This window comes from Telopea speciosissima, chromosome 8 (assembly GCF_018873765.1).
Source record: "Telopea speciosissima isolate NSW1024214 ecotype Mountain lineage chromosome 8, Tspe_v1, whole genome shotgun sequence".
Classification (NCBI taxonomy): Eukaryota; Viridiplantae; Streptophyta; class Magnoliopsida; order Proteales; family Proteaceae; genus Telopea; species Telopea speciosissima.
In genome coordinates, this window is record NC_057923.1 from 50,864,828 (window position 1) to 50,878,479 (window position 13,652).

Sequence of the window (13,652 nt, forward strand, 5' to 3'; positions counted from 1 at the left end):
AATAGTTTATTATAGTTTCCATTAATCTCTCTCTCTCTCTCTCTCAAGAGTCCATTGTTGTTTTGCTTCAGAAATCAAACTCCATTTTTGATTTGCTTCAGAAGTCACAAGAATTGAACCCAACAGTCCCCCACTGTGTCGCTCTTCTCTGTAGGTATGTCTCCCTCTCGTTCTTTACCTCTTTCCCTCCCCCATCTCGCATGTATTTTATCTCGTGGGGTTTGCAAAGCCAACTTCGTTGGTCAATCGTGGACAACTTGGATCTAAGATTTTGGTCCTTCTCTCCTATTATTACTTCAACATATGTTGTATTTTTATTTCAAAAAGCACTTTTTGAGTCAATGTATTATTTCAAAAAGCACTTTAGAGTCAAAGTTTCAAAAATGTGTCTTTTGTTCATTCCCTCCTTTTTTACTTCCCTCCATTTTTTAGTTTGAATTTGTTGTGTTCTCTTGTGTGCAAGAGGCAATATTGAGCTCAAGTATAGTCCCACATTGGTTGAGAGAGAGTAACTTGAGGGGTATATATATATGGTTGGTTCTTTAAGGTGTGAGCCTTTTGGAGAGGTAGTCACCCTACTCTTTAGTGTTTGGGGGGGTCCTTGGGGTAATTTTGAATCGCGCACCGAATCGAGCCGGGCTGGGCCGTGGCCGAGCTCGGGGTCGGGGTCGAGGTGTGGGCAAAACCTTATTTTTAAAACTCGATTTGGTTCACCCATGGTTCATTTTGGTTGAACCGTACATGCCTATTCGTACACTTATACAAATAGATACACCCATCCCTGTACGTGAAGGAAACACATACTATCTCACTTGTATTCATACGGATATATCCCTTCATGAAAGGGTACTCCAGCACTATAAATACACCAAGTCATGCCTGCCATTATATACACACAACGGATTTCGTTTTCCATCTCTGCAATTGTTCATTCCAAAGACAGTTTTACCTTACTGTATCTTCTATAAACAGAGTGATAGTACAGCCGTTTGGTATCCTTAGTACTCGTATCAGGTTCTGCAACCTATACGTTTAGGAGTTGTTTCATCTTGGAGGGTTAGGTGCAAGGTCAACCCCATTGCAGAAGTGGGGGCATCTAAAACCTTAAGGAAAGTATCTGTTAGATACGACTCAACTCACCTAGTTCGTGTCTCTGATTCCTGTTTATGCTGTTGTAGTTCTCCTCCCTGGTTCGTGTCTCGGTACTGATAACAGGTATTTTTCTTATTATTGTGTTACAGATTAGTCTTACAGTATTTGCCTTGTATAACAACATATGGCATTAGTTTAGTGTTTATGTTGCTGATTCATTTTAGTTTTGCACTTCTGATTTGTGCTTTTATTTTGATGCTTATGCCTTTAATCTGAATTTTAATTCAAAGTTTGCATGATTGATCGATTAGATTTTAACTTGCTATGAAATTCTCTGTGATGAGCTATTATATTCCCTTTCCAAGTTTGGCTTAATTTGATAAAGGATTTTATTGAGAAGTTTATTTCTTATTGATAAGGTTAAAAACTTGATTTCTTGTAATTCTAGCTTAGCCTACAGAGAACTTATATTTTTTTCATGGGACTTGGATAGACGTTGTATGGTTATTACGGTTTAAATTCTTTGATTTCTCATGAAAATGTTGGGTTATAGTTGCAGATATGAAACAATCATCATGGTGGAAGAATCATTGTCTGATCTAAACATTAAATTGTTAATAACGCAGGTAGCAACATCCGTTCATTGTTTTGGTTATTTAAATTCCAATAGAATAAGACTCTTAACATGCAAGGTTTTGATTGATTCTATTTGTATTTTACTTTCTGCCCATGTTCTCATAATGGATACTTGAGTTTCCCTTGTTGTACATACTCTCTTATGATGAATATATGAGTTCTACTTGCTATACATGTTCTCTTATGATGGATATCTGAGTTTTAATTGTTGTACATGCTCTCTTATGATGGATACCTGAGTTTCACTTGTTGTCCATGATCTCTATGATGGATATCTGGGTATTACTTGTTGTACATGCTCTCTTATGATGGATGCATGAGTTTCATTTGCTGTCCATGTTCTTTTAAGGTGGATATCTGAGTTTACTTGCTGTCCATTTTTCTTTATGATGGATATTTGCGATCCTCTTGTTGTCCATGATTTTCCATAATGGATATTTGTGATACTTTTGTTGTCCATGCTCTTCCATAATAGATATTTGTGATCCTCTTGTTGTCCATGCTGTTATGCTCTTCTCACTTCAATGAGATTCAGGTCAAGTCAATACTAAGAATCAATGGGTTCAATTCTCAAAGTAACTTATAGATATTACTCCTACCATTTTATTGAAAGTTTATTAATAGATTGGAGATCAAGTTGATAAAACATTTGTCAAGGTTTGTCATATTTCTATTGCAGGCAGATGGTTTCCAATTTTCACATTGATTGGAGCTGTTATCAATGGAGCTTCTTTGTTTGAAGCACAGACTAATGACAAGCTTGCAAAGTATTTAAATTTGAAATTCCATTTACAAGGGTACTAGTGTTATCATTTATCTCTGGTAATTCACTTCAAATTGCAAAATACTATGGTGTTTGTCTTTGAGTAAGGTTTTGCTAAATTTTTACTTTGAACTCATGTTTAAGGATTTGTTGGACTTGATCTAGGTTATGTTTGTATGGTGTCTCTTGCCTTATGGAATATCCTCGTTGGTTGACCCTTCTCATGTTAAGGGACGAACGTAGAGCTTTTCATAATTGATTTTAATCAGTGAATGGGTACATCTCATGGAAGTTTTGAATGTTCTCTATTCTTTAAGTATATCGCCTTTGTAAAATACATGAAGAGTATTTACTATTTACCATGAAATTGTGTAGTTTTCAGATGGCAATGGTATAAAAAGCTTCATTTTGGGGTTTGATTTGGAGATCACAAGTTCAATCTATCCATTATTCCACCGTATAATAAATGTTAATCCAATGTATAGAAAAAAACAACATCTTTTTAAGAATGGGCAGCAGTTTATTTCCAATTAAACCAGTAATCGAAGTCAAAAAATTGGTAATCAAAGTCAAAAATCGGTAATCGGAGTCAAAAATCCGAAATCGCAAGGTCAAATTCGTTTACTAATCGGAGAGTTTACCGGATTGGATAACATCCAGATATCCGATAAACTCCTGGATTCGGCTATGATAATAGTTTCTAAAATTCTTCAAATCTCAGATCAGATTCAGATATGTCATTTGGTAAACGGATCTAGATTTAGATAGTAGTGAATTCGAGTCGAATTTGATCCATATACAGCCCTACATATTGGATCCCAAACTTGTAGTCCATAATTGCCACATTAGGAAATTTTGTCCGACAGATTGAGCACATCGCCTGTTGTAGTATGCAGACGGTCTTGACCAATGGGTGGGGTGGGGTGGGAGGGGCAATGTGGTCCTTTCTATGGGGAGAGGGGGGGACAAACACATGGCGGGCACCACGGTGGCGTGCTCACTCTTTTCCCTTAGTTTAAAATATTTTAAGGGAAGAACTTCTCCACGACTAATGAGTGCAATTTCCCTCTCACATGAGTTAGTGGGGCCTGTATGATAACCCTTATGTTTCTCTATTTCTCTGCTTTTTTGTTCCTGGGAACAAAAAAATAAAAGAAATCCGTTTGCTAACACTGGTTCATTTTTTTGTTCTTGAGAATGAACCGAGACAAAAAAATTGCTGCGAAATAGAAAAAAGAAGCTCCAATTTGAAGCTTCTCTATCCCAGAAATAAAAGAAAGAAATAAGGGGGAGAGTTGCTCTTTAATGAGCACATGCTTAATTTATGGGCAAAGCAATAATTTCATGTTCAAAATAAAACACCATCTCCAATAGGGGTGTCAATAAAGCCCGGTTGGCCCGAACCCGCCCGAACCCGCCCTGAGCCCGGCCCGGGCCCGACCACCGATTTTTGACCACAGGCGGGTTTGGGTTTAGTTATAGTCCGACCCTGCAAGGTCGGGTCGGGTCGGGGTTTAGATCCTCGGCCTAGCCCGGCCCGACCCGAATCACCGTATTAATTATAGGTATATAATATTACATATATATATATATATTATATACTTAATATAAGTATTTTCTTGACAAAAAAAAACAGAAGAGAATTGTACAGAGATAACTACTAGCTTTGTCATCATCATGAAGTGGGAACCCATAAAAAGAGTAGATCATCTACTATTTTGATCGGGGACCATAAAAAGAGTCATGACATGATTGTTATTTAGTTGTAGCCCCTATAAGCTTCCGGGCCTATTGAGGGGACACGTTCAAACCGTAGAGAGAGAGTTTATACACACGCCATTTTTTTCAACATATTTATTAGTTGTCCCATAGGTTGAGATCCTATGTTACAAAAACATGGTCTAATGAGACACGTGGACGGTGCCATAAATCAAGACCAACCCGACCCGGCCCGACCCAGGGGTCGGGTCGTGGTTGAGAGTTTCTTGACCCTGACGGTGGGTCAGGGTCGTGGTCGGTTAAGGCCTCTAGGGTCGGGTCAGGGTTTAGGCAGGCCCGGCCCAACCCGACCCATTGACACCCCTAATCTCCAATGCAACTTCAACCACCACGACCACTATTGATGCCGCCACCACCTCCACCTCCACCATTACCAACACCACTGCCACCGCCACCACTACCACCTCCACCTCCGCCATCGCCTCCACTACCATCTCCACCTCCACCACCACCTTCACAGTCACAGCCACCTTTGCTACTGGCACCATTACCACCACAGCCTCCACCGCCACCACTACTGCCAACTCTACTACCACCTCCTCCACCATTGCCACCACCTCTGCCCCGCCACCACTGCTTCCACCGCAGCCACCTCCACCACCACCGCTGCACCACCTCTGCCACCGCCACCCACCACCACCTCTACCACCACCACCACCTCCGCCACCACCTCCACCGCCACAGCCACCACCACCTTTGTCACAACCACCACCATCATTGACGCCGCGACCAGCTCCACCACTACCACACCACTGCCAACACCACCTCGACCTCCGCCACGACCACCACCTTCACCACCACTGCCACCTCCGCCACTGCCACTACCTCCACCTCCACCTCCACCAACACCGCCACCAAAATTTTTGAGTATTTAATGGCATTTTTGAAAATTTATTGAACTTCTAGAAACAGAACTGATTGTGCATAACAAACGCGTATCGGTTTCTTTTCTGATAAAGAAATAGAAATTATTATGCGTTACCAAATGTGTTTTTTTGCCCAGAAATATGGCCCAGTAACATAAATAAAAAAAGTCATTTCTAGAATGGAATCATATCCCAGAAATAGAAGTGTTATCATGCAGGCCCTTTATTATTTTCTCTCTTCTACTTTGAATATGTGGTCCCATGTGAATGATACATTTTTCAGGATATCCCTTGGTGTGGCATGTAGATTCCTCCCACATTAGTAGCCTAGGGAATTTTTTCCCTATTTCTAAATACAGTAATCTTAATTTTCAAATAGATCTCTTAACCCTATCATATATTCCCATTCAAAATTTCAAATAAAAAACTGTTTAAAAGTGAAATAAAATTAGCTACTATTTTTTTTTATGAGAAATACTTACTAAATTTATTTAGAAACCCCTCTCCTTTCAAGTAACTTTTTATTTTTATGAGGCCCAATCAAATTCGGAATCCTCTAGGTAACTAACACTAAAATCCCATATAACTACATTTTTTGTTTTATTTTCCTCCCTTTCACTTTCTTACCAACTAGGTGCAATCTTTGTATGTTTCATGGCTTTTTCTTTATTTATTTTTTGCTTTAACTGAAAATTCATTAAAGAGCATATAATTACAGTGTACCAAAAATTTCCATCAACCAATAAGTGAAAGACCCTTCCCTGCAAGAGTCCCCATCCACTACCGTAACCACCAATCAATAAGATGAAGAGCCATAGAACGCGTTGGGCTCCTCCCCAGGGATCCCAACACTCAGGGAGTGCCTAGCGAGGCATCCAACAGTGTTGGGCTGCTAGGTGTGCGGGGATGTGTGCCCAGCATACATCCTGATGCACCCAGAAGCCCAACGCCATTGGATTCCTCATTGGGCACTCCTTGGGCACTGAACTCCTTGGAGAAGAGCCGGATCCCGATAGAACCCATCCACCACCACCATCACCTTCAATTTGTAACTAAAACTCTCAATGCCATCAGATGAGAATATACTTTTGTTTTTGAAACTTAATTTTACATTTTTTCAAGGATTGAGGAAGTTTCAATTTTCTTTTTTCTTGAAATATGTAAGACACTGGTAATGCAATGAATCTAGAAAGTTTAAAGCAAAATGGCCTTGTCTAAATAACTAAGATTATCAAAATAATTGCCTCATGAGGTTAAGATAATCATTTTAACACCCACATCCAAACTTGTAATTGTTGTGATTGCCATCTGATACTAATCTAGTGGTCAAAATTAAAGTAGACCCACAAAGAAACAAAACTTGTCCACTCAATCAATAATTTTTGTACTACACACTTTAGGGACCATTAGATAGGAAGACAAATAAAGAATTTGAAAAGGTACTTCCACTAATTTCACATCATGGAGTAATGGTTATGCAATAATCTCTTTTTCCTATGGGATTTTATTATTTAAATCCTTAGCTGTTTTGGTTTATCTGATCATTTAGGTTTGGTCCATCCTTACTAGGAGCTTTATAATTGTGTTAACTTTAGTCCACCTAACTGAAGTGGTTTTGTATCATAATTTTATCATCTTAACACTAAGTGGACATCTTTAAGAATCAGCATTTCAAATATCTTATTTTTTGACCAAAGTTATGGGGATAAGAAAGCTAGGGAAGTCACTACCTTTCTTGACCTTGCACTATCTCTTCCAAGAAATTTTGAATCTCAATATAGACAAATATATGAGTGGAATTTAGACCCTTTTAGAACGCTTCACAAGGATATAGCTCTACATGCCACATTCAAAAGGAGGAAAAAGACATCATAGGATTATTTAATTTAGGAGAAAGTTTTCCTTCACCATGCTGTGAAGGCTCTCCAACCCATCTTAGGTTTCGTGAACCCTTAAAAGGTTTAGTATAAATCCTAAAATATCCTCCCAATATCTTCTCACGCCCATACTTCAGCTCATAGCGAATGGATTTTCATTACTATGTTCTTTTTAGTTCATGCGAAGGGGAGCTAGTCCAAGATCGTACTATTCCTCTACAAAGACAACAGACGCCCTCAACTGCTAGGCGCCACTCTCTTTCTGAGCTGAAAGAAAACTCAATACTTTAATTTAAGGGTATAAGATCACTGCGTGCCTTTGTGGTCCCTGCAAAAGCACGGGGGCTAATGATAGCCTATGCATGGGCATCAACAGGGGTGGGATTTTTCATTTCAGGGGAAGAGGGCTGTCATTTCATGCGGCCTTGTGTCTAGGCTCAAGCTGCATGCAACCTGGCAAGGATCTTTTTCGCTTTAGTTTAATTACATGTTTAGTATTTCATTAACTAAAAATACCCTTTTGATTATTTCTGCTCATGCTTGAAAATGGTTGGAATATGCATGTCAGGGGCTGTTGGTGGAAGAGTAAAACACAAGGAGAATTTATCACACGCATAGGCTATGTTTGGTTGCAAGGGTAATAAAAGGGAAAAGATAAGTAAAATTAATTTATTATAAAAGTAGAAATATACGATGGTACTAGCTTCAAAACATTAAAAAAATTGGTTATTAATTTTCACTCTATTTTCCAATCAAATTCCCTTGATTTGAAAAGTATAACAAATTTTACATTATGAAAAAGTATAATTACCACAAATGATTAGAGTTTTAGGTAAATTATACAATCATGAGTAAAATATTTTCTTTTCTTTTCTTTTTTTTTTTTTATCAAAAGTGATTTCACTTCCCTTCCATTCCCCTTACTTGAAACCAAAGGAAACCAATAATGGGAATATGATTGAACCTTTGAAATTTAAAATAAGGCCAAGCCATAGAGTTACCCTATCTATCTTATAATGGTTGAAATGCAAATTCACCTCTCCATGTGGCACAAATTAGGTGGGCCATCAAAAAGACCTAAGTATTTTATCCAATAGAAAAAACCACAGCTTGGTGTTTTCAAACTTTCAACTAAACTATTGGTGCCCTCCATCTTGGGGAGCACTAGCCAAATCCAAGCTTATGCATGGGACACCCTTGGCCCAAAGACTAGGCCCAATGTATAATGGGCTTAGACTAGTAGACTACTATTAAAACATAGCTGAGGTCGTGATTTAGCTCAATGGCCTGGCCCAAATATTATTTGTTGGTCTGGGCTAGGGCTTAGGATTGATGACCAATATAAGCAAGCTTTAGATTTGCTTGGATCTTAGCTTGAACAATGTGAATCCATGGGCGTGGATTTAGTCCCACATCGGGTGTGTGTTGTATATATTCGACATTCCACAGTCTAACTTTTTGGGATTGGTGTGTGGTTTGTGTCATTACATTATCAAAAAATTCTGGATACGCGGGTTTAGTCCCACATCGGGAGTGTGGTGTGTGTTGTAAAAAAATGTTCAGCTGCAATATACAGGGGAAGTGACAAACCTTTTCTTTCTTTTGAAATACTTTTTAGGATTAGGGGTTTAAATATCTAAGCAGAACTTGGGTTGGGCAATCCAATCCAAGGTTATAAAGAATAATTATCACCTCCAATTCAAGGGCACCTCCAATTCCTCCAATTCCTCTAATAGGGGGAGTGGACCCCACCTTGGGCAATATTTTCGGGCAGGAGAGAGGATGGTCATTTCCGCCTCCATGTAAGGAATTGGAGGGAATAACCATTCGGTTATAAAACCCATTTGCCATTGAAGTTCTAGAATATGAGCTTGTTTTTTAATGGACTAAACGGTCAAGAATGGTTCCACCGAGTTGCCTGCACCAGGAATCTAAGAGAGTAAGGCTTATGACCTGTCGTTTCGAATTAAAGAGTGTTTATCAGTTTGGTTCCAATTAGATGGTTTCTGTTTTGATTTGATTCGTGATATGTTCCAAATTTTCAAATCAAAGCTGATTACCATTCGGTTTGGGTTATTTGATTCTTATTCAATTTTTATTAAGGTTGATTTTGACTTCGATTATTCAATTTGACTTTAGTTTGGTTATCAGGTTTGAATTCCATTTCAGTTTGAATCCGGTTTCATAAGTTTTGTAATAGCGTTAAAGAAGTTGAAATTTACACAATTAGAGAGATGCATTAAAGGCTTTTACTATATTTAACATATTCAATACCATATTAAGTGTAATCACACAGAAATCTAAATATATAGGGATCAAACAAATATATCCAAATGACTAAATGAGTATAAAATATAAGGCCAAATGTTTTCTGTGCCGGGGGCGTAGATTGTGCTTAGACACAAGGGGTGGGCGAAATGATCACTCTGCCCCCTCAATGGCAGGCCTATGGGTTTGGATACAGGCTGTGCTGCGACACAAAGAACATTAGCCCAAAATATAAACTTTAAGACATTCTAAACTATTAAACAAATTCATCATGTAAGTCCACAGATGCCTTAACCATCTCTACCCTCAACTCACGATTGAGGAACAAAAAGATAAATAGATCAAAGAGTACAAAAGGGAATAACTCTCAAATTTGATTTTTTTTTACAAATGGGCACCTAAAAATACTCATTTATCCAAATGCCCCCTATAACTTATCTAATTGCAAATTCTCCTCTATTTTCAAAACAGTGTAGCACTTTGGCCCAGTCCGTTAATTTGGGATGTTAGTGGTTAGTTTCAGGGAATCTAATGACCAAAATGCCCTTCTGATAAAAACCCACCAAAATTAAAAAGTAAAGTGACCAAACTGCCCTAATCTTCCCCAAATCGTTTAAGATTTGAAAAAGGAAAAAAAATTGCAACTTTATAATTCTGCATTTAAGAAAGGTTCAGATCTGCTCAAACCCACTATGCCCAAGAACAAAACTTCCCAACTCATTGTCACCAAGAAATCCCAAACCCTCACAGAGAAGAAATCCAGTGAAGCTAAATCCAAAAGCCAAGACAAGTTGCGGGCGAGTCTAAATCTAAAATCTCATACAAGAAGCAATCAAGTACCATTGAGTCCAAATCCAAAATCTCTTCTTCTTCTTCAAATGAGCAGTTGACAGAGGCAAAGAGCCAGCAACAGAAAAAGAGCAAAAAACCAACGAGGTCCTATTGGATGGATCAAGACGATGACGAAGATTTAGTCTCAGAATTCAGAGACCTTCCCTCAAAATTCCATCAATAATTGATACCAGATCTATAGAGGATCTCAACAAATTCCAGAGCTTATCTTGCCAAAGCAAACAAGATCAAGAGAAGGGCAAAGAGAGAGCAAGATATGGTGGAGAAGCACCATGTTCAACGGTAAATTTGACCTCACTCTGCAACCTCCCCACCCTGTTCTTCCGCCCTTTATTCAATCCTCCCACTTCCTTTTCTTCTTCGCAGAACACCACCCCCCCCAACCCCTCTGTTCTTCCTCCCCTACCCCTTTCGCAACCCCCATCCTACTATTGCTGCAACCCCCTTCCCTAATGTCTTTTAGCGAACTGTAATTTTGTTTCTAAGGAACTCCTAGAGAATCTTTTCTCTAACACCTTTTCACCATGTAGCCACTTAGGCTGCGTTTGGTAAATGTCTGAACAAAGAACGGTCGTTCTTGACTAGAAACGTTCTTTGGCGTTTCTGGTCTAGAACGGCATCCTGAGATCGAAAATGACTGTTTGGCAACGGTGTTAGACCCCCATCCCAATAAATGATAAATTACAAGAAAAAGGGGTGACTAGGACGACAGTTGTCATCCCAATACTATCAGGATCACAGATGCAGTGTCCCAATCCGCAGCCTACCCAATATCAAGGCCTGATGATGTTAGGGTACGTAAACCAATGGAGAAATCATTCAAAAATAAAGAGATTTAATTTAGCGGAAGCGTAAATCATTTTAAAATCTAATAAATACAAGGTGTCGGTTCACTAATGGTATCATATATTACAGTTACTATATCCCGTATCCATCCGGTAGACTTCATAAATTTATACATGGAGTCTGTACATGACTAAAGATGAATACAAAAGTAAATATTTAAATCACACCACAAGGGTACCACTCTTGGGTGTACATTGACATCCAAGTCCAAGTCACCGGCTCCATTCGATTCGCATCCATAGGAGCTCATCAATAGATTACCTGCATATCAACTAAAAGAGGTTGCGCAACGGGGTTAGCTCCACAAGCTAGTGAGAGAGCAAAGGGAAATGCACATACATGCAAACATACAATTTGAAATCAGTCCATGATGCATGCACATGTTAGATTTATTTTTCACCTAACACATAATTCTAAGTCATGTGTATGCTATTATGATAACTTGGGAGACACTGTGGGTCACTTAACTTATCGCCACAATGAAACCTCAGTTATCACAAGGGAGCCTACGCCGGTCGAAGCCATCAGACTACCCAGTGGCAGACCCCGATAGCCATCACTACCCCTGACCTGGCCTCTCTCCCCCACAGGCAACAATTGCTCAGACTATTAAACACATAAACCCCTGTTGGTAAGGGTCGTAGCATAAGGGAACAAGAATCCTAACCACAGATATACTACATGCAAGTCATATCGTCCCGAGAGGTATTTCGGGTGTATCAACGTCCCATTCCATCTAGTATCTGGGTACCAGCACGGCATGGTGCATACAGGGCAGGATGAAAGTCAGCAAGTTTTATAATTAATTTTGGAGTTCCGGTACCGGTACACCCGTCACCGTGACCCGATACAATAATGAGACCATTACACATCACATTCATACCAGTTCACAATCAAGATAAATAATGCAAATACGCAAGATGCTTATACATCATATAATAGCATGATACTAAGTATTTAATAAATATTTAAACCCAATCAAATCACCCAAAACCCACTCACCTAACTCGGGTATCACCCGGCGTGGTTGACATGAATCTCACCGGTGCACATTCTTTCCATCGAGTTGGGTAGCCTAAGAATGTGAGAGTAAGTGTTAAAAGATGTATAGAGGGGTCCTATGTTATGCCCCCAAAGTTAAAATTGGGTTTCAAACAAAATAGCACGAACAGATTCACAGACGGAACCAACAAGGTGAGTTCGTCCCTTACTCCGTTCAGGCCAACAGATCAAAATATGAGAGACGGATCCACGGACGAAACTTCCACCTGAATCTGTTCCTGCATCCGTTCAAACCCTGAGACACACCCGAGAGCGAATGGAACTACGGACGGAACCTCTTTATAAATCTGTCCATGCATCCGTTCGGTCCCTGAGACATTCCCGAGAGGGAACAAAACCATGGACAATGGCAACAGAGTAAATCCGTTCCTGGCTCCGCTCAAACCAGCTACCAAAATACACTGGACGGTCTTACGGACAGAACCACTACGATGACTCCATTCGTGCATCCGTCGAGGTTCTTTCCGAGATTTCTTAAGGTTTTTTTCTCCACCTTGGAACCTGGAGTTCACATAGCCCTCAGGGTCATGGAGGGGTGTCATAGGTCTTCTTAGGGTCACTAGAACCTAGCCCTATCTCATGGATCCAAGATCACACAAGGATCTAACTCCTATTTTGGTCTAATATAGGGTTTGGGATTTGAAAACCAGGGAATTAGCAACAATGGCTGCAAAGTGGCTGATAGGGGCCTCCATTAGAGCTTGGTCTTCATTAATAGAGCCCCATTCAAGGGCTGAACTCCATGTTGAGTCCCAAATGGAACCCTAGGTCAGCTCAAATTCAATAAACCTACTCAAACTCTATCATATCGGTATTGTAGGTTACTGATCTCCGTTCCGATATTGTGCACTAAAACCATAGAACAGATCAACTTTTTTCAAAGCACCCCACTTCTTCTCTCTCTTCGTATTTTTATTCAATTTACTTTTTGCTATTTTTGAAGAGAGCTGATCTGCTCCATGGTTTTAGTGCACGGTATCGAAACGAGTATCGGTAACCTGCAAAATTGATACATTATCGATATGGTATCGGCCTAGATTGACTGTATCGGGCAAAATTACTCTTGAATCTCCTTAAAAAATGAGTTTTTTGACCATTTTACCCTTGTCCGTACCGTATAGTATCGGAATCGATGACTAGCAAAGCCGATATCGAACGATACGATACCGATACTTAGAACCATGATCTGTTTGAAGAAAAACGATGAGGATGAAATGTTGAATAAAAAATTAATAAATAGAAAAATTGAAGAAAAAAAAAAAAAACAAAAAACGAATGGAATTAAACATAGGAGAGAGAAGAAGCAAGTGGGTGCTTTCATGTTTAACTATTTTAATGAAAAAAATAGTAAAAAATAGAAGATGAATGATAGGTTAAATAGGTTACCAGGTGAAAAGGATGGGTATTTAAAAACATGAGGGTAGAAGGAGATGTAAAGGTTTAAAAGCAGGGTAGTTTCAGAAAAAAAGTTTAAGGTAGGGTACTTTTAGTAAATATAGTCTAAGCGTAGGGTACTGATAGTAATTGCCCCTTCGATTATCTGTTGTCACCCTTATCCAACATACGCTTTCTCTCTCAAATGACATCTCCAAGTTATAGCATCACTCCATG

The 13,652-nt window shown here is 39.3% G+C and overlaps 1 protein-coding gene across 1 annotated transcript; it reads right to left on the bottom strand.

The window, feature by feature from the left end:
• Positions 1 to 4,591: 4,591 nt before the first annotated feature.
• On the bottom strand, positions 4,592 to 6,159 carry LOC122672409 (ctenidin-3-like). The gene is made up of 3 exons (XM_043869889.1): positions 6,060 to 6,159; positions 4,965 to 5,107; positions 4,592 to 4,843 (listed from the first exon to the last, which is right to left on the bottom strand). The coding sequence occupies exons 1-3, from the start codon at positions 6,157 to 6,159 to the stop codon at positions 4,592 to 4,594; spliced, it is 495 nt and encodes a 164-aa protein (XP_043725824.1).
• Between the last annotated feature and the right edge of the window lie 7,493 nt (positions 6,160 to 13,652).